The sequence below is a fragment of the Netta rufina genome, assembly GCF_964035555.1.
Source record: "Netta rufina genome assembly, chromosome: 4".
NCBI lineage: Eukaryota > Metazoa > Chordata > Aves > Anseriformes > Anatidae > Netta > Netta rufina.
The window spans coordinates 54,330,721-54,353,497 of record NC_140127.1 but is presented as its reverse complement, the minus strand read 5'-3'; the positions used below and the strand labels follow the sequence as shown (position 1 = coordinate 54,353,497).

Genomic DNA, 22,777 nt, shown 5'->3' with positions numbered 1-22,777 from the left:
GCAGCAGCATCAATTCAAAGAAAAACAGTTCCTGGGTCATATAACATTTGAAAAACAAAAACAACACACTACACATTTTTCTCATATATAGATACAAAGGGAAGTAGTCTGCATTTAGTAGAAGGTAACACATAGTTAGATCCAGATTAGAAAAAAAAAATTGAAAAAAAAATCAAGTTTAAATCATTCCAAGGCAAGTTTATATAGAATAAGCAGATGTTTTCAAGAACACTGCCCTCTCTGTCTTCCCCCCCCCATCCTCCACTCATTTCACTCTTGATTAGACACTTGCATACTTCCCCTTGTTGAGAATTTCACTCCTCTCAAGTTTCTAATTTGAATAGCAAATAAAGCTGTTTAGTACTGGTAGTGTTTCTGGGTAAAACAAACTGTTATTCTATTCACTCTACCCTTTTCTGCTTGTAATAATCAGAAAAATATCTGAGTATGGATTGGTTTCCTTTTAAGAACTATTTTTTTAATTGATATTTGTGAAAGCAAAAGTGTAACAATTCCTTTATAACATATTGTCTGTGTATTGGAATATCCTTGGACAAACACAGATTAGAACAGATGGATCTTGCCATTAAGACTGAGGTCAAATGATAACTTCCTCATTTAAACGTAACTAGACACAGAGTTAGGAGGAGGGCCCTGTTGCCCACAGTGAACTACCTTTCCTACCTTTATCAGAACCAGCTCCTGAGCTGCATGGAGGTATTGCCAGGTCTGCAAATATTTGCAGAACATGCTGGTAACCATCTAGCAGGCAATATGAACGCTCTCAGTGGGGGAGGAGGGATCCAACAAAGACCACTCTGCCAAAAAGTTCATGCTCTCCAGTGACTCCATTACTTACCCAAAACCAATCCCATCATGCACTCAGAACTATGGACAGACAACTGTTTTCCTCCTATCTGCAAAGTACTCCAAATGTTTCATCAAATCCTCAGCTATCATCAGAATGTGCCTTCATCTTCACAGTTCTTGGATATAAAAAGGTCTTACAGTATAGAAAGGAGTTAACAAATCAGACACACAAATTTGAAATTGAACACAGACCAACCAGCGACACTTTCAACTCCAGGAGCATGGTTTTATACTCTGTTCAGGAAAAGGGAGACAAGGAGCCTTCAAACCAAGACTCCTGCAAGCTCTTGATGGCCCAAACTGTCACAAATATCTTTTAAATAGAGGATGCAGAGTTGGAAGCTTTTTAAGCAACTGTGCCACATTAAATGTTCCCTTCAACATATGGGATGATTTCTGGAATCTCCTATGACAGAAACCTGTAAGTCCTACTCTAGACTTAGTGACCCCAAAGCAGTCTCTAGTGACCTTCCAAAATAAGTAAATAAACCCCCAGTGCTTAAGCATGACTTAAAATTCTTTGAAATTATCATTCTTTGCCTAAATATGCTACAGACAATGTTAAGCAAGTCCCAATGTCATAGGATTTTTATTTATTTAAAAAGTCTTTCTTAACAGCTAACTCTGTATTTCTGCTTGTCTAAAGCAGAATATGGTATGCATATCGCAAAGTGGTATGGTATGAATATCACAAAGGGAGTAACATTTTTGGTCCTTCCAACCCAAATGTTATTCTATTGTTCTCTTCATCTACATAATCATGTATTCTACTGTAAATGAAGAACAATAAGCAAGCAAAAACAGGTTGTCTCATGTTCCTCATCAGTAGGCATAATGAAGCATGATATAAATAATTTTTTGAGCTTGTTCACAATTTCTCTGGACCCTCAGGACGTACACAGCCATTTTCTACTTTAGTTCTCCCCTTTCATAATCTGCTGAAATATGTCAAAAAGCATGCACATTATATAAAGCATCTGCGGAATACTTAGTGATTATCACTGCCTAGCATAATGCTTGGGAACTTTTACCCTAAGTTGTATTTTGGTCTTAATTTAATATGCATCTTCTTCAACAGGAAATTCTTTCCAGTGTTTCAAGCAATACACATGCACATAACCTCATTTCAAAATATGCATATTATGCATTCATCTATCATTTTTGATTTTATGAAGTTCTGCAGTTTTTCCAAAAGAAGTGAATTAATCACATAGCAACAGAAAAATAATTTTAGTCATCTGAAGTGTATTAAATAGAAAATAGAAAAAAGAAGAAAAAAGGAAATTTTTAGAAAAAAGAAGGCAAGGTTTAAAGATAGGTCTCAAAAAAGCAATGGCTTCTAGTGTGAAAAACAACATCAAGCACTCAGGTAAGTCTTTTCCAAGTTTCATATATTTTTTTTAAAAATGATTACTTTCAAATCCATTTTTACATCATGTATCAGAAGCAAACTACTTGAAACAAAACAACTCATGAGCCTGCAAATCTTTCAGTAAGGATCAGTCCCTTAGGTACAGAAACAAACAAAGCCAGCCACTCACATCACAGAATTATGCTTATTTTAAAGAGACCCATTCAGACGTAAACTAGTCCCATGTTATGTGATTATTCCTAGAATACGCAAAGGAGAGACAGTTAAAATCAGTGACTAGGAAAGTGGCATGGAGCATTTGTTTTTAGAAGGTCTTCCAGGCCAAATTTTCTCTCAAAAACAAACAAACAAACAAACAAAAAAAAAAACCACAAACAACAAAAAAATTAACTAACACGCTGGATTTCCATGACAAGACAGTTTGCAGCTACCAAAGTAGCATTTGATCTCTTAAATGTGTTTTTCATGATCCTGTTCCCTTTTGCAGAATGCAGCAGTGTCTCTCCTTCACTAAACTAGAAAGTTCTGATGATATCTACCTGAAAATAGCAGGAACACTAGGCCTTCTAGACAAGAGGATGAAGAACACATGAAGATCTCAAGGACACATTAAAATAACTAATAATATCTTATCCTGATTTTGCAGTTGAAAATATATTTAAGACTCATTCATAATTATTTCTTTATCATGTATATTACACACATGCATTTTTGACCCAAACATGTCACTTACCTTTTCGTTATTGTAGTAAGAAATGCTGTCTCCATCAAATTTAACCCAGCGCTTCTGAAACATACGTTTGCTGTGAACCAAGAAGTAATACATTTAAAATTACAAACAACACTGGCTTTTAAGAATATCTCAAGCACAAACTAATGAGAAGTAAAAATCACATTTAGCCTCCTGTATTTGGGCCTAAACATTCTAGAAATTAAAATTTACACCTTTTTAAAAGGAGAATATTGATTTCAAATATAATAAACAATATCACTGGAGTTTTTATAATTTGGTGACTTCATGTTTGTATTTTTTTTAATCAAATATCCCCTCTCTTTCCCCTCCCCATCCTCTTTATCGTATCCAAAGTGACAAAGGAAAAAAGAGCTTTCAATAATGTACTTTTGCTTGAATCTAACAGGTATAAAGGATGAGAACAGGCTATTTTTACAGAAAGCAAAGGAATACTCTGAAAACAGAGCATACCTTTAAGTATTCAGAGCTCTTTAAGATCATTTGCAAAAAGGAAAGCTGAGAATCTGAAGTGACCATCTCACTGATAGGTCCATGAGAAGTTCATCCCTGTTTACATATTACAGTATGTAAACCATATAGAGTCAACCCCACCTGAGCACCCTCTTCCCTGACCAATGAATAAGAATCAGTCACACCAAATCATTCAACAACTACAATGTTAAAATTCATTATCAACCTCTGTCATCAGATCATTAATGAGAAGCTCATTTGATTACCTCAGTTTCCTGTTAATTTATGCTCTTTAAGAACCTCCTTAAAAAAATAAAAATAAATATATATATAAAATATGAACCTGAAGCAGTCCATCACGCTCATTAAAAATGTTGGCAGCCTGTTAGTTATCATCTATAAAAATTTAAATTCTAAGATGTATTAAACAAGTTAATTAAGCAAGAACAAGACACTTCTCTAACATCTCTTTTCCCAATGTTATTTCCTTTACTATTAAAAGAGAGCTCTGTTTTAGGATTAGGAGACTGCGATAGTTTATCAAAACTTCAATCAAATAGCAACTCTGGCTTAATTAACTTGTATTATATGACTACAATAAATCTTCATCTTTTCTGACCTGGAAAAGCCAATGTAGAATTTGTTTTCCATTAAAATATCAATAAACTTTGAGATGTTACAGAAAAGAAAAGTGAACCTAAGTGCCATGTACAATGTAAACAAACTCAATGGCTTTACAACTTATAGAGAGTTCACTAAAAAGGAAAGCTGTACTTTAAATGCAGTTTACAGCAAATTAAGGAAACAGTGCATCTTCGTTCCCCTGAGGAGACACAAAATGCCAGGTGTAGATAACAGCTTTATAAAAAACAAAAAAACAAAACAAAACAAAAAAAACCCACACATTCAGCTGGCAGGGACTGAAATCACAGAATCATTTAGGTTGGAAGAGACCTCCAAGATTACCTAGTCCAACCTCTGGCCTAACACTAACAAGTCCTGCACTAAACCATATCACTAAGTTCAACAAGGCAAGGCTTTAATGGCAAAACAAATTGTTTTCTGTGTTTTTTTTTTGTTGTTGTTGTTTTTTTGGTTTTGTTTGTTTGTTTTTCTTTGGTCTGTTTCCTTAAGTCTTCGGGAATCTGAGAAATGGTATTGTAAGAAAGAAAAAAATAGCATTCATTAAACTGTTTAAAAACAAGACCTTGAAATTTAGCCAAGGAATACCACTGGTTTGAGGCTACTGATGCTGCAACTTTTCTACACAATCACTAAATTAAAAAAGATAATGAATTAATTCCACCAAATATTAAAGTAATACATTCTCACTCAGTACTTCACCTAAACCCTTCACATTCAGTTTCAAACAGCACAGTATTAGTCATCTGGAATCTAGAACTGTATTTATTACTCCATTAGCTAACTGCCAAAACTGAGGTATTAAAAAAAGTCAAATTAAAAATTAAAGCTAACTGCAACTCTTCTGAGAAGAGAATACACTTCTTTTAGTTCCAAAAAAGGTAGCATAAACATATTATACTGGAGAAAAGACTATTTTGAGTCTATATACAATTAATCTTTGATTATTTACTAAAAGTAATAGTTGCTATTATTACTCTTAGTAATAACCCATGAAAGCTGATGAAACTTTTGAAACTCAATAAAAAGCACAAAACCAAAACATACAACTAGGTTTGTGCAGATTTTTGCCATTGCAGAATTTCAAACCAGATCTATTCCTCCTTGCTATTCAGCCTTAACAATACATCACAATAAAGCAAATAAATGAATAAATAAATAAATCTTTGTGAGTCAGAACTCTCAAAAAACAAATAAAAAAAACAAACAGAAATTGCTATGTCACAGAGCTCCTTCCAGTGGGCTCAAACTAGAATGTATTCTCAAGCAATTTAATTCAATAACTTTTGTCAGTAAATTGAAAAAAATATAATTCCTATAATAGTCAGCCTAATTACGATTATTATAGCTGCAACTAATGAAAGGAAAGGCCAAATATTTTAATATCACCTTTCAAAGCAGCTAAACACGAAGTCCTAAGAACAAAGAATATAGAACTACTAAGTCTCAAGGAGAACAACGGTAAAAACATTAAAGAACTAAAGGACAAAAGCTTTAATTTCTAGATGCTAGTGAAATCAGAAATGGACTGGAAAAGTTAAATTGTGCCAACCTCTAAAACGCAGAGAGGCAATGAAGAAAATCATTAGAACAATTACGGAAGCAGAAATTACTGAAGAATTGTCTATTCAATTAGTTAAGGAGGTTAGAAGTATGTCAGAGTATACTATATCTACAAAGGGAAGATCTGATAATAGAGAGCTCTTAACTGTAACACAGTCTAAGAAAAGTGGGAATTTAAAATAGGTTAACTTAAAGTAGAAGAAACTTTGAACAATAATAGCAATTAAACAAGAGTTTTTTAAAGCTACAAACATGATAAAGAATCTGTTTTCATTCTACTCTCTTTTTTATTTAAAATTTCAAAGTAAGACTTGTGCTCAGATTCCTCCATCAAAATTTAGGCACGTTGATAAACTAAAGTAGGAGACTATTCACCGTAGATACATGTCTACACTCAGAGCTTGATTTATATTCCTATGAGACTACACAACTCTGAAACCAATAGTGATTTCCAGTCAAGAAAACCACTATTTTACATGTTCACAGCTAAACCAGTAAAGCAAAATTTCAGAATCAGACCTTGGTTTTGCTCACTTTGTGGTCCACAGAAGAGCAGCAAAGATTCACAGATTGGAAATGTTGCTAGAAATTAATTCTCGATTTTTCCACTACAGTTCATGAGTGGCAATCAACATTTTTAGTGAGAATATCTTTCCTGAGCATACTTCCTAAATAAACTTTAGGATAGGTAACAACATATCATTAAAATTGAGAACACAGAAGAAAAGCCCTGTGCTCTTGCAATAAAAGCAGTTCTCTTCTTCCCACCACAGTGACCAGAGTCTCTCATGCAAACATACATCTTTGCAATTACACAGTAATCACCACAAATACCATACCCTTGTGGGGATAATTTATCCAGCCATCCTGCTTTAAGCTTCTTTACTGATGGCCCATAAAAACAAGCATACGGTGTTATTGATTCATTTGCAATCGAAGTTTGAGCTCCGTCAAATTGCCGAAAATCCATCTGTTCACTGATCAAGTGATTTGAATCTTCACTTCGGTTCCTACTACAAGATGAGTGGCTTTTGGCTTTATTTTTCTTTTTTTTTAAAGGTAAAGAACATTGATCGACAACAGAGTATACAGATTCACTTTCAAAATCTTCTGGTGCTAATGATTTGTTTTCCTGAGACACGGGTTTGTTTTTTGCACATTCCTTTGTCTTCTCATCCTGATTATGGGAACTAGAAAGAAAAAGTACACTTTAATCTGAGTGTACACAACAAAGTATCAATCAGAACAAACATTCTTAAGACATATTGCAAATGTGCTATAATATGTTTCATTTTTCAGATAACCACAGGCTGAGCTAAACACAATATATATCTTCAAACTATGACCTTAACTGAATCCTACATTCTAAATAGGGCTGGTAATGAGGTAACACCTGGTGGTCGCTTTAAAAACCTGAACATTAAGAAACTTCAAATTGAATTCTGCTTCTTCAGAAAACTAGCTTTATTCATTTTAAAGTTCTGGAGGATTTGCAGTATCATCTTGCTCTTCAGTCTCTCCCCCTTGTAAAGAATAAAGTAATTGTAATATGGAAAGAATTAAATGTTTTTATGTGTTTTGCTTGATTTTGAGTTTATTTTATTTTTTATGAGTAGACAGTATGAAAGCACTCAGAGATGGTTGTCTAAGAGACATAAGAGACAAGAGACATTCAAAAATAAAATGTGTCTTCCTGTGTGAAGAGAGGGACAAGACATCTCCCAAATCCACAAAACATTCTGAAGCTCAGATTAGATAGTTTTAGGAAAGTAACCTCCTATGAAATGATGTGTAAATAGATGGACAGATAAATAAACAAAGTCACAGCTGGTGACTACCTTTCATAGGTAGAGCTCTACTTATTATATCACTAAATAATTATTTCCTCTTTAAATTTTAGATTTATCTATAACTTATTTAATACCATGAGTTCTTGTGAGAATAATGTTCTTCGTTCATTTCTAGATCTGATTTCTTTTCACAAACCAGGAGTTCATTTCCATGAAGTTCCTAGAAAATAAACATACCATAAAAAACATATGTAAATGAAATAGTAAGTTGTTTAAATTACTGTAGACACAAATCACACACAAACAGACCAACTAGCAAAGATACACTTTTCCAAATTTTCTAGTAATATGCATCTGAAAGATTGTCTCAAGAAGTATTTTAAAAATGTTATTTTCAATATTTCCATTTTAATATTCAAAAATATTTGTGCATAGTCCAAAATACCTAAGACAAATAAATTAAAAAACAGTGCATAAAAAAATTACTACTCTGACTTTTATTTCTTGAAGCACAATTGAGTATTATTTTTACACTGAAATTTTCTAAGCTCAAGAGCCACAATTTACATGCATCTTAAGTATACCATTTATGATTTGCTACTGTTAGCCTATCTTTCATGTCAGTATTTCTCTGAATTAAATGTACAGCCTTCATGGTACAAATATAAAACAGGTAAATTCAAAATTCCTGCAGTAAGATTGCTAAACATATCTAGTATTTTCTTGCCAAGCTCTTCTTCCTAAAAGGCACATTTATGAATGTTTAGAAACCTTTATCACAAACTGTTTGGAGTGTACAAAATGTCAAGGTTAACACTGCTCAAGAACATTACACTCCATACTTTCTAAACTTGATCTGACAATCATACTGCATTAATAAGCTTCTCAAGTTTCATCTTTCTTCCTTTACAAAAACAAACAAAAATGAACAGCTACATGCTTTATGATGGAAACAATTTAATTTACTCATTTAAACTTGGAAGTGTATGTCACAAAGCCGAAAAGAGGCAAAAAAAAAAAAAAAAAAAAAGCAGATAAGCTTTCACAACTGTTGCTGATTTTTCTTCCCCCAGAAGAAAAATCTCATTTATATTTGAGGGCTGTGCCTAGAAAACATGAAAAGACAAGCTTAAAAAAGGGCATAGCTAAAAGCTGCATATTTGTACTCTGCAAAAAAAAAAAAAAAAAAAAAAAAATGGGGAAGATATAGGCTGCTGATAGGATAATCCTTAAGGAACATTTTGTCCTCCTCTGCCAATCAGAGAGCTTATTAAAAAAAGAAACCCGCCCCCCCCCCAAAAAAAAAACATAACAAAACAACACCTACACACACCACACACTATTAGCTATGTTGTAGCACCAAGGATTAGATGATGATAATGAAAAACACTCCTAGGTTTGCAAACAAACAAAAACAGAAAACTAACAAGCAACCTGTCTGCTACTTGTAAAATGCCTGAAACACTCCTCACAAAAGGTGAGAAGGTGGCAGTATCACATTTTTATGCAGCAGCCAAGACACTGATGTCATCACCCAGGAAGCATCTTTAGGTTAGATACTAAACACTTTTACTCTATTATCTGCAGTTGCTCATCAGGATGCAACCCGAGGCTGCTCAGACAGATGAACCATACCCACTGTGTATGGGTACACAGCTGCACCTCCTGCTCACTCTCACGAACCATTATGATACCACTTTACAACCTGCCTTTGCCTGCTCTGCAATCTTCAGCACTTAGCCAAGTTCAGGGGACCCTGAGAACTTCCAAATAGCAATCAAGAGATGCATTTCTATTGCTGGCAAACTTTAAAATACAGAAATCTATAAATGAAGACAGGTTATGCAGACAGAGCTCTGTTCCCTCACAAAGACAAACTTCACCCAAATTAAAGAAGGGAAGACATATGTTGGTTACAGGATTGGCAAGAACCTCAGACTCGAGACAATACAGAACTCCTATTTCACACCTCCTGCAACTGTCAGGTATTGTACAAAGGTAAGTAGCAGCACCATTTTCTCCTGCAGTCAGCTTCATAGAAGGAAGTATTTCTTGAAAGATGGGTGTATATATGTAGTATTTAAATGTATACTGTTCTTATGCAGAGGAAGCACCCGCCCTGAAGGAAGAAGTCCAGCTTCTAGATCATAGCCAGATGGAACTGCCTACTTGCAGCCCTTAAAAAAAAAAAAAAAAAACTCTCTACTTCTGATCAGGAAACATTCAGATGCATTTTTGTTAATTTTTTTCTAACAGTCAGTCTTGCCAGTCACAATGTGAAGTGAGGAAACCTGAATACTAAGAATTGTACTGGGACTACTGCCACATTAAATAGTCGATGCCATTCAGGACAAGCCTCTTCACTTGAAAGATACTGCCTTAGTCTTTTATTAAAGGCCATACAGTTTTATAACAGGGCTTTAAAGATAAGAATCCCTCCTGTTAAAATATTAAGAGTTCTTATTTTAGAGTTGCACAATTTGTAATCTGGCCAGCATTCCACAATACCACAACACGTAGGAGCTGACAGATTAAAACATGCATATTGAGTTCAGTAATCTAGTCTGAGAATCTACAACAAGAAATAAAACTAATATTTCACTCTAGAGGCTTGAACTCAGAATTTCTTCACAGAAAAACTGAATTCCAATATACTTTACTCTTCAGCTGGAAGCAGCAATATATCAGCTGTGAAATGTTAGGGTTTTTATTTGTGCTATTTTTTGAATCAATAGAAAAGAAAAATGTTCCTTCTTCAGGTTGTCCCTTTAGGGCTTTCTGCTTCTAGCCGTCTTTCTTCCTCACTTAAGTCTAAGGCATACTTTCTTTATGCCCTTCATTCCCCATTCTCTCATGCTGACTTACCTCTAGTCTGTAGTGACTCATTACCTGTTTCTAGACACTCCCTTTATAAAAGCCTGTAGAAGCCTTTACTTTGTTACACCAATGAAACAGGAAGAAGGTTAATGGCCAACTTCTAACCACCTAGAACAAGCTTCATTTAGTCAGCATTACAATTTGCTGTTTTCTTGAATACAGATGAACTATATTCTCATATGAGGTTATTTTTAAAAGGAAGCAACAGTTACTAAAGTCTCAAACACTTTACAGTGTTATCAAAACTTCCTTATTTGTTCCTAGGATACCTGATACTAGGGAAAAAAAATTTGAAAATTAAATATCTTGGGACCTTTGTTTTACAGTTCTGCTTTATGACCTTTGTCTGCAATTATGTTCTAATGGAAGCAAACTATGAAGTTTCCAACTAGCATGTGATTTATCAAATAAAAAAAATACTTGTTTACTTACATGAACATGATAATTAAAATCTAAATCTTCAGATCAGAGAAAGCATGTTCTAATATCCTGCTTTAATTGAGATTCTACGGCCAGCAGAAATAATAACTCTGTTTCAAGCAGTTAATCTAGCTTAACAGCATGGTATTTTTTCTATTAGGTGGCTTTATAAGATTGCAAACAAACTTCCTGGGTATGCCGTATTATAAGCAGCAACTCCAATAAAATATATAGAAAAACTTTAATAAGTAACAACAAGGACAGAAAACTTTTTCTGGAAAAACCTGCTTATGCCATTGTACTAATTGCAAAGCAGCTCAACTTTGAATTTGTAAAGACATTTTAATAATTGGCACAGACAAGACTATGCATTAGGAAAGAAAAGGAGCTCAGAAGTAATCTATACACAAAAGGTATGTAACAAGAAACAGAAGGAGAAACATCATGAATTTATGCCCACCTCCTTAAAAAGTCAACAATGAAAAACAAAAAGCCATGATTCCAAAGAGAAGACAGTACACATGAAAAATAAAAGTTCATTTTTATTCTTCTAAAAACACTTCCACTAGAAGATGCAATTTAAGCCATTTATCTTCAATTCTTAAATTCATACTGGGGAAAAAAAAAAAAATAAATTATAGGCACCTGTTTTGAAAGTTACTAGTCAAATAGTTTTGATTTTAGTGAATAATTTGGAGTAGTTGAAAAGGAGAAACTTTAGAGTGAAGACCAGATAAGAAACTAAGAATTACCTACTGTTTTCCCTAAGTCAGTGGCTTGAGATCAGCTGGAACAAGGATAAGCAAACAAAGAAGCAACAATTTCTGAGTGAGAATCAAGAGCTGGCATTCACAGCATTTGGTGGATGCCTCACTAAGCTACTTCACCTCTTGGACCTCCACATGATTCAGAAGTCTGTCCACATACCATCTAAGACATTCACAGTTCAATTACCAACCTCAACAAAAGTGTTCATGTCAGAGAATCCTGCAACAAAAGTGACTTACTGTGTATATAGCAAGTCTGGAAACTGTGAAAAATACCAGAATTCCTGAGAACTTTCATATATAGGAATTTTAAAATGTGTATGGCTGAAAGTGACTATTAGATCAACTAAGCTAATGTATAAGCTGCTTTCTTTGGTTGTCCACCAGCCAGATGCCCAGTCTTGATATTGAATTATCAGAAGAGAGAAAAGCCACTTTCCCCCTTACTAGTCAGTTTTAATGGTTATAACCCCACTTAACCTCTTTTAGACACAAAGTATTACAATATACCACTGTACTTAAGAAGGTACAAGGAAGGCATCAAGGTAGTCTGCAAATGCCTATAACTGACTGTTTTCCATTTGATATGGCAGCATCTAGGTCGGGGCAGAAAAGTCAATTATGTCTCCTACTTTTTTTTTCTTTTTTTTTTTTTTTTTAAAAAAAAAAAGCAGAGCCTCCTATTACTATTGAACAGTACAAAGCATATCTCAAGATTAAGAAAAGTCACTAGTCCCTACATATTTACACTACTGTCATGGTTTTGGCTAGGACAGAGTTAATTTTCTTTGTAGAGGCTCATACCATTTTGTGTTTTGGACTTCTGATGAAAACAGTAGTGATAACACATGAATGTTTCTAGTTGTTGCAGTGCAGTGCTCACACAGAGCCAAGGTCTTTTCTGCTTCTCATGCTACCCTGCCAGTAAGGAGACTGGGGGTGCACCAGGAGCTGAGAAGGGAAACAGCCAGGACAGCTGGCCCAGACTGACCAAAGCGATGTTCCGTATCATACGGTGTCATGCTCAGCAATAACAGTTGGGGGAAAGAGGGAGGAAGAGGTAGACATTCAGAATTTATCTCCCCGAAAAGCATTATGAGCTCTACTTTTCCAGAAATAGCTGAACATCTGCCTGCTGATGGCAACTAGTGAATGCATTCCTTGTTTTGCTTTGCTCACACATGAAACTTTTGCTTTAAGTGGTAAAGTGAGTTCTCACACTTTTTACCTTTACAGTTCTGTTCCCTATGCCACCTACAGAGAGTATGTAAGTACAGTGCTTAGCTACCTGCTATAAAACTTGTGCATATACCCAAGAAGACAAGAAAGATACTGAGAACCGAAAGAGAATAAAAAAGAATTAATGGCAGTACACAATACATAACATGAAGATATAAACTTCATGTTATAAAAGATATATCCAGACTTCTCAACTTACCTTAGCATCTTGAAGGTTGTCCCAAAAAAAGGTTTCTCCATACGGAGATATGATGGGTGGCTTTTCTTCTGTGAAAGTTTCTTAAAATAAAAAATAACCAGTCACACATTGTCATACTCCATTATTGTACTGATATAATCAACAAGGGATACAAGTTTTCTGTTTCTGATTTTCCTGCCCTCCTCAAAATGAATAAATATTGAAGAACAAGAAACAATTTCTCATTTATAACTGAAACACACTTTCTTAGAAATTTATACTTTTACACTGATCTACTTATATCTAGCTATAATTTTGCTATATCTAGTATAGTATATCAATATAGTTGCAGTTTTATACTGCATCTTTTCACTAGCATCTTATTTGGATATAGCTTGCATATAAGTATCATCTTCTTTCCTAATCTGCCTATCAAGTTAAGAAAAACAAAAAACAAAAAACTTTTGTCATATACTCTTGGGATCAATAGTTCCACTGTCTTTTATTCTGACTTTAAAAAACAAAAGCAAAGGAAACAAAAAACCACCTAATTTCTGCTCAATTTTCATTTCATCACAAATTATTTGCTTGAAATTAATATGTATAGCTTCAAATTTCTAGTGTTTAAAAGAATTTATTTTTTTTTTAAATGTCACTGACTGGAACTGTGCAAGACTGAATTAAATAGTTTACTGGAAGAAGTTACCAATTTATTTCCCGTTATTTCCTGGGGCTCTGATTACTCACTAACAAATGAAGATGCATTAGTCAGAAATACTCTTCTTACAGTCTTCAAGAAAAAATTGATTCTGCTTTAAAAAAAAATGCATACCATCTTGAAAATTCAACATATTGTATTTAAAAAAAATATGTTAAATTACGTTTACAGACAATATTTTGTAATTTTCATGCTATTAGCTCGTAAACAAGAACTAAGTAAAACGTAGAAGTGGTTACGTGCTCTGCTATTATGTACATCACACTTTTTTCATACTTGCCAGATACCCAGTATTTCTTAAAATGGCAAGTCAACACTTGCTCAACAAAAAACGAGGTTGGACCTCAGTTTTTTGTTTGAGGTTTCTTTGTCTCAGTATTCAAGATCTAAGTACCAGCATGCTTAACTCACTTTTTTGTGAAGCTTGCCTCCCAGCACAAGGTACATTTGAAAGATCCACATTCTTTCGTTTCTGAAGGGAGCTTGAACAAAACAGAGCACAAAATGAAAATATTAAGTGAAATTTCCCAAAAATGGAGCATGGAGCAAAGACATCTTATGCAGGTAAACAAAGTATTACAACTGCATGCAAATGTAGAAATAGTCAATTTTAAGTCTTGGAAAAGTCTTCTGACTGAATTTAAAATATCCAACATTCTTTCTTTCTCTCTTCATGATGCTGAATACTTCACTGATCCTAACACACACATTCAGATTTTTTTGTTTTGTTTTGAATGCCTTAACATACATTTAGACCTCTGGGAAGCATGGGGATCCCGGTTCTTCCCCCATCCTCTACCATCTCTTCTACTTCACATTCAATACCAACAAATGCATTGAAAAAAAACAGCATAGTATCAAAGCCAAATCTTCAACACTGAGCTCTAAGCACAGAGCCTAGGCATCCAGACAAAGCAGATGCCTTGGACCACTGAAAAAAAAAAAATGCTGAAAATTTTTAATTCCCAATCATTATTTTCTTTTTCCCCTAATAAACTTTCAATCTGAGACATAAATGACATTTCTTTGATACCACCTGCGCCTATGACTGTGCATTTTGTAGATATGCAAGAATGTATTCCCACACACAGGAGAAAAATTACTTTTTTTATTGGTGTTATGCTAGCTCCTAAGTATTTCAGGGATTCCATGTACAGAGGTACATTTCTGCTGGAAAAATCATGTTTTCATTATTATTACTGAGATTTCAGGCTAATGCAGCAGCTTTTGAATAACAGAATAGGAGAAAATACACCTGAAGTAGTACATTTCTAACCCATCTTCACTGCTGCAGCAGTCTGTTTTCAGTCTGCTTTCAATCAAACTGATTTCACCTGTTAACACAAGTAATTAGTAATTTCTCTTCTTTATATCACTTTCTCCACTTGAAATATCAGCGATACAGATCCTTGTGCATCATTACAGAATACTCATTGATTCATAAGTGCTATAAAAAAGATCCTTTAAGCTTTTTCTAAGAGTTTTCAGATCCTCCATCTTTCAAAGCCAAAGATAAATGTTTTAATAAAAATATCAATATATCTGATTTTCATTTCCCCACTAGACTTATTGGTGAATTTTATGTCTTTAAGGTTTGTTATGCTCAAAACTCCAGAAATACCACCCCACGACATCCAAATTGAATAACTCTACATTACAGGCTGATGTTTCCCTATGACAAGAAAGCATATGTTTATGAACTACCATTTTGTATCATTTTCAATCTATGCCTCTATTTGCCCCAAGGAAATTGCTGAATTAAATTCAATATGGAAGCTGCACTTTGAAATAACAAGTACCTTTACAAATTTTATCCTGGTTGTATTAATTATGTTTCTTGATGGTATTTTGTAAGATCCTATTCTCAGAAAACATAGGATGAGTTTGCCCAGTTGAAGTGGATCATGGCTCCATACATAGTAACTGCTCACTCTTCTAATTACAAAAACTACATAGCACCGTGTTCCTTCACGTGTCTTACTAAAATTGATGTAGCTACAATCTTTTGAAGTTACATTAGCAAATTAACTTCATGCATTTGTACTAACCCGGAATGCTTACAAATAAATACATAAATAGAAATAATATTTTTCAACAGAGACAGGATTTGTATGTTGTTTTTAAGGGTACTAATAGCATTAATATGAATTTGAGAGGGACAGATAATCAGCTTTGACTAGAAGAGATTTTAAACTGATGGTTTTCTTCCCTATGTAAAACAGTGAGTGAAAGGCTTAGTTTCAGAGTGGAAGGATTTAAAAGTGGGCAGTGGTAATAGCAATGAGTCACGAGTAATACTGGTAAACTCATCAGGAAACGTGAAATGATAAAGCAACTTATAAAGACCTGCTTTTTTTTGTTTGTTTGTTTGTATTAAGTGTCTACGCGTATATGCTCCATACAAAGTAAGAAAACCTGTTAAAAATATGAACTGCAGGGTGTTCCCCCCACCCACTCCCCAAATAAATTTTTTTTTGGTCATTTTAGGAATGGGAAGTTTTACCTTATGTCAAGTAAAAACTACCTCAATAAATACTTAAAATAGCTTACTCTGAATATCTGCTTGAGAGATTAAATATAACAAAAAATAGAGTGCAAGAGGACAATATTTGTCATCCTTGTCAATTGTTGTACAAAATAAATTCCTACATTAAATGACAGAAAAATAAAGAAGACTTATTTGGGGGCAAATAAGACCAAAACCAAAAAAAAAAAAAAAGACAAACCAAAACCAAACAAAATCAAAGCCACCACCAACAGAAAACTTATCTACATAAACATGACTTTCCTTAACCATTTCCAAAACTTAATACTTCTTGAGATTATCATCATCTTTGTTTTGCTCTCTATAGGACAGTTAGTGCAAGTAGCCTGCAAATCACAAAGTACCAATTATACACAGATAAACATAATTTTAATTATATTATCTCTTTGTTACAACTGTGGAGGTTAAGACTAACTATTTTCATAAATTAAGTGATACAGGATGTGGTTCGGGCTGCATACTCTTCCCCACCACCCTTTCCTTGTACATAAACAGGATGAAAGGGTGTGATGAGGCAGCAACTTGTCTTGCTGAAGGCTGAGAGACTGGAAAGGTGAGAGCTGAGCCGATTTGTTCTATACGTGCCTGCAAATAAAGCGAGGGAGAGAGCTCAGTGGAAGCAGTCAGTGCTTCAAAGTCTTCACTGGCATTCATCTGCTAGGTTTTTTTTTTATGTGAATGAAGCTTTTGTTTTCAATCATCACATTTTCTACCCGAGACCTAGCCCTCCCTTTACATGAATACGTCCAAAGTGCTCTACCGTGCTGTTTGAACCTTGGGCTTCATAGGCTGCTTGCAGAAGTCAATTAAGGGAGATACTTGGCCAAAGGAAGAGATAGAGCAGCTTCTCCCTCCGAAAAGCTGCTCTGTGTGACCACATACAGAGTAGAGGGAGGCAGCAGCACTAGCCTGGAAACCTCATTAGCAATCTCAACCACTTACATGCCCGCAACAGAGTGTGAAGAATACTAACACTGCTAACTTTCCACTACAGCAGCAGCTGTTTGCACAAAATGGACAGCACCAGGACAGGCACACAGCATCTCTGTATACATGTACATACATACACTGAAGTCCTCTTTCCCTCCCTCCTCCTGCCCCTCCAGCAATGCAGCAGTTTTTCCAGATTTATTTTTGGACTATTTCTTCTCTCCTGCAATAAGCAATCAGCACTGAACAACACAAGCGACAGAGTCGGAGGATGTGGAAAGCCTGGATGTATTTGGTGTTGGTCAGTCTGAAATGTTACTTGGGCACAACAATCAGCTCTGTCACCTGACACACCTGCTTAGCTTTCCCTTTAAAGGCACTGCTGTTCCAAAGGGTGCAACCAGAGCTACAGAGCAACTGCTAAACAACATGGTCCAAGGTAGCTTCAGAGGTTTCCGCATCTCCACGCTTATCTTTAATCTCGGGCTAAGGGCATGCATGTGGTTAGCTCCATCCATTGCAATACTTTCACTTCATCTTAGAGGCATCAGTTCTTCACTTGCATGGGTAAGAAGTAACCAAAAGTACCAAGAGAGGCCACAAAATTTGCACCCTCCTCTGTCTAATCCTTTATTCTGTTCAACGACATTATCGGGAAAATATACTAAAAATTTAAGACTAGTCACTTAAGCATAAAATACAGGGTCTCAGAAGTTCATTGCAAAAGGTTCTGACGGTCTTATCAAGACCTGTTGAGCCAGATTATTTCAATCTTGGAAGATGATTTGCAACCCCCTAGTTTCTGAACTCCTTCAGAAGTTTTTGAAGGCCTTCAGAGCAATGTTTACTACTTCTGTATCAATACTGAGCTCATAATGCTGTGATAAGAAGGAAAAATCTAGCTGGCAAGAACCCAACATTGCTTCAGTGCTGATTATCTGAAAGAGCTAGAAAAATCTGCACAATGATTTGTCAGGAACATTGTATAAGTTTTTGTATGTTTTTAATTCTGCACCCCAGTACTGCAGCGGTGCCAAGTATACTTGCAAAAACAAAGAAAAGCAAGGTACTTCCAACTTCTAAAACGTCACGGTGTCCTACCAGCTGACTGCATGTTTTGTTACAGGTAAGAGCTAGGAGCACAAGCAAGGCACAGGAAAGTAGACAAAATTAGAAGAGGTGCAGGCACGTTATTAGTAATAAAAAGTGACAGAATCACAGCACTACAAAGGGCCACAAGGAGACCTACTGTACAAGCTTTTAGTGTTAGAAGGCACTTAAGAGATCATGAGAAAGGCATTTCCTTGCATAAAGCTTTAAGGCCAACATCCATGCATGACAAGAAGGAGATGCTGGGTTTCCCAGTAGATTTCAGTTGGAATTTTCTGCCTCTATGCAGAAAGCCTTCACACAGTATAATAAGGATGAAACCAGCATCTATCAATAAAAACCAGCTGAGAATGTTTGTCTTTCCTATAGGATTGCATAGACATGATCTTTCCTGAGGCTAAAGACACTGCAAGCCACCACTTTAAAGTTATGTATTAATTCTTTGCCTCTAAAAAAAAAAAAAAAAAAAAAAAAAAATACTCAGCAAGGTTAATCATGAACGTTTCTATGAAGTTTAAGTTCTGTTTAGAAGCTCTGGTTTACTCTTGATCTTCATCTGACAGACTTGCTGCTTGTCCTTCAGGATTTCTACATTGTTATAACTGGAGCATAAAGATGAAGAAGAAAAGCTGGAGTTCACAAATCAGAATGTGGAAACGATGTTAGTGACCCAGTCACACATCAGTCTCTAAGACACCAGGATCTGAAGGATTTACTGGCATGGTGGGAACACCATAAGCACAGCATGTTATCTCTACTGGGTGATTGTTTCTCAGAAGAGATAAGAGTAGCTAGTCATTGTTATCTTTTAGCATTAGATTCCCATTTCAGCTCAGCAGGAGTAGCTTTGTTATATGCAGTGGGGATGATCACCCCACAGAAGTTAATGTAAAGCCACTCCCCATTGAAAAGTGTTTATACTTCAAAGTTTCAATAAGCACAATTTCTTGGTGTTTTAGAAGACACTGATTATATATATGTTTTATTTTTTTTTCCAAGTAGATCATGCAAATCTTTTCTTTGTTGCAAAGAATTGTTGCCTCTCCACCTGTTCAACCAGACGACTGTATTAAAGCATTTAATATTAACATCTTTCATTAATCTAAAAGAAACTTATAAATGCTTGGGAAAACTCTGCACTTAGGGCGTGTATAAACTCGCTAATGATGTTTCTAACTGCTGAGACATGCAGATGAAAAAGACAAATACAAAACATTCTCAGACACGTCCCTTCCAGGCACAGCTAGCGGTTTAAAAAAAAAAAAAAAAAAAAAAAAAAAAGCACAACCTGATAATTTGGATATGGCTACAGTGACAAAACTTTGCATGTGTCTTTGCATGAGTTTTTCTTCTCCGTAAGACACTTACCAAGCATTACAAGTAAAACTTTACAATTAACAAAATCAAAAATAGCACGATTAAATCTGGGGGAAGATACTTTTTGTGTATACAGGCCATAATATTGTGATCAGCTGTACATTCACTGCCTCTTATTTTTAAAGTATGGTATCATTTGAATGTTATTAATGGAGGTCTGGAGTTACATTGTAACATCAGATCTTTTCCCCTACATTCCATTACCTTTTTGCAAAACAAGCCACAAAAACTGTTTGTTACAGACAGCAAGTGTTCCTTGCTAGTTTGTAGACTAATTGCAAACTCTGCCATTTTGAAGGAATCAAAATCTACACCCACATCACATGAATATTTTGAAATGAATGCAAACTATGCAATTTATCATAAAGTAACAACCTTTACTGGATGCTCTCCAAGCCAATTTCACCAGTGCTGCACAGAATCCTTATAAGGATTCCATGAATTATGAAAACCTTCCACCTCCATCGTCTAGAAAAAGCCTTTCCAATTGCCAAATAAAATGTCCTTTGACTGAAGATGCATCTTTTTGTCATCCTACAAAATTCCATGTAAGTTGTAGCTGGTTAAAATAAAATAACAATAAAAAAACCACTTGGTTTTCTTTTTTTTCCTCCTATTTCTTCCTCCTGGAATGCCTCATTAAAAATAAAATATGCTACAAGCATCATTAAAGTCCAAGTTTCACTATATGAATAGTGATAATATTCATATGCTATATGAATACCAGCAGAAGCCAACACCTAACATGACAAACCGGTTGCATTCATTCTCTGCATTAACAGTTAGATGACAACCAGTTTAGAAATCAGTCCAAGAGCCATCCTGAGGAAAATCGTTGCTTTAGATTGACAGCATAATATAATTTTCTCCTCCATGAAGCATCCCATTCTAATTTAAAAGAATATAAATTTTACTGCAGAGTTCTACGCTTTAAGGCTAAGACTTCAAATCATCTTCCTACATCCACATATGCAATCCTGTCTGAGAAATCCTCCTTCATACAGATACATCCTTACAGGACGGCTACACCATATAGCACATTCAACAGGCAAGAAGGCTTTTGTAAATATTGCCTCACTTTTCAGATGAAAGTACCTTAATACTTAGCTGTGCAAAATTTCCTAGATCTTTTAAATCCAAGACTTAGAATAAAATAATAAACCTTTGTTTTCTAAGAACAGTATTTTCTGAAAGGTACAACCTTAAAAGGTACTAAAATATAACTTGAATACACAATTACAACAATTTTTATACTTAAGGATGAATTTTTATCCTCTTGAATTTACTGTTTTATAACTATTTTCCTGCCACAGATCAGAATTTCATTAGATACTATTAATGAGATGCTAACCCCAGCATATCAGTAACATTTTGGTTTGGAATAGATTCAACAGCTTTTTCTTTTTAAATCTTGCTTTTGTAACAGGTATTTTCATTCTTCCCTATCTGAAGCGCATACAGATTGAGTTTCAAAAATGTTTGATATAGTTGTTTTTAAACACAGGCTATTCCTAAAGCAATGAAGATTCATTTCTCTCAAAGTAAGTAGATGCAGAGATTATAATGAGACACTATTCTAGAATTTCCCTTTATACTCCCATTTGCACTTTTGACTTGCTTAATCCTTCTTAGGATTATTCATGTCAGAGCCAAGCTATTTACAGCACATATAAAAAAAATCCACAGAAAAAGACACCCTTTGCCCATACAGCCTACAGCCCCCTTCACAAACCCCCCCCACCAAAAAAAAAAAAAAAAAAAAAAAGTCCCATAATTTCTAGAACAATTCTTCACTAAAAAGAAACAACAATTACCTGGTTGAAGTCTCAACTTTGCTTGATTCAGGAATTTCTGGCACAGGCCGATGTCTTAACATAAAAGACCGACTTGCTCTTGGAAATACTGTCGTGCTGTTTTGTGTACAGGAATCATATAAGTCATTGTTTATCATTTCTCCTTGAAACTTAAAGAATGGAGAACTTGGCTCACAATCAGATAGATCATCCCCATCTGCAAGCATGAGATGTTTGTTTTCACTGTATTTTGTCTCACATGAATGAGCAAATGAAGAAGGAGGATCACAAAATGCCAAACGGCCAGCCAAGTGCTCATCAGTTTGGTATGCAGCAGCTTCTTCCAATGATGTATCCGGCTGAGCATTCATCTTAATACTTCCACTTAGACTGACAGCTTTTACTATGCTGTCTGAATTCTGGTATAAACCAGAAAAATCCAAATTTGTAATGCTATCATCACTTGCCTCCGATAAGTTTTGCTCTCCAAGTTTGAACCTTTCTTCACCAAAGTAAGCTTCATTAGGAAGTTGCACTGATGATGTTGCAGGTATCAAGTCAGTCTCATCTGCATTTAAATTGCTTACTGGAGAATCCTCATCCATGCACAAATATTGCTTCTTTTCTAAACCTGTCGAGTCTTTGAGTTTTACATTTTCATGGAGAAGTGAATGTCCTTGTCTTTTTGAAAGAGCAGTGTCTAACTGCTTAAGGATCCTTCTGCGGTGCCCTGTAGGCAGCACTCCCATTTGCTGAAGCACACTGTTGTTTATGCCTGTGCAATCTGTCACAATGTTATAGCCATATTCTTTAAAGTTAGGAAGATACTGCCCTAAGTTAATGTTGACCAAGAATTCTTCAATATCAGTGCCGTTGCCTGTGGATGACATGATGGCAGCTTCATTCCGAACACTGCCCCTCACAGTCATATAGAAATATAGTCAAGATGCAGGCATACTCATAGGCAAAGAAGCTCTCTATATTTGTCGGCAGTCAGCCAATGGAAAATGCAATTTCTTTGAGATACTTCAAGTTTCTTTAGTTTCTGATTTTATTTTTTAAGGCTGCAAACCTATGGAAAAGAAAAAGGGTATTTAAAAAGAAAGAAAACTCAGTTCAGAGGTCTGAATTTACTTTAATCTTGAGTAAAATTCTGAAAGGCTCCCTGTTGTTTGTACACTACAATTTTTAAATTGTGCATATATGAAAATTTCAAGCAGGGTAAACAGCATAACCTCTCCATCCTTTTATCTTCTCCTGTACAAAGAGAAGAGCAAAATCAAAGCCTTAGCACAAGTAATAGTTTTAAAACATATAATCCTAGTAGTTACAAGATGTGAACCACTTATCTCCACACAACTTATTATACAGTACTTGGATAT

General features: G+C 35.1%; 1 protein-coding gene across 1 annotated transcript in view; it reads right to left on the bottom strand.

Annotated features, from left to right (window-relative positions):
• The window catches only part of ARAP2 (ArfGAP with RhoGAP domain, ankyrin repeat and PH domain 2), a gene marked incomplete at both ends in the record, with an annotated part of 116,143 nt that extends 93,819 nt beyond the window's left edge, over positions 1–22,324 (bottom strand). The window contains 6 exons of the mRNA XM_084285721.1: positions 2,976–3,045; positions 6,491–6,841; positions 7,576–7,661; positions 12,944–13,023; positions 14,052–14,122; positions 21,417–22,324. Of these exons, the coding sequence (XP_084141847.1) occupies positions 2,976–3,045; positions 6,491–6,841; positions 7,576–7,661; positions 12,944–13,023; positions 14,052–14,122; positions 21,417–22,324 (1,566 nt within the window). The remainder of the gene's footprint in view (positions 1–2,975; positions 3,046–6,490; positions 6,842–7,575; positions 7,662–12,943; positions 13,024–14,051; positions 14,123–21,416) is intronic.
• Positions 22,325–22,777: the final 453 nt, after the last annotated feature.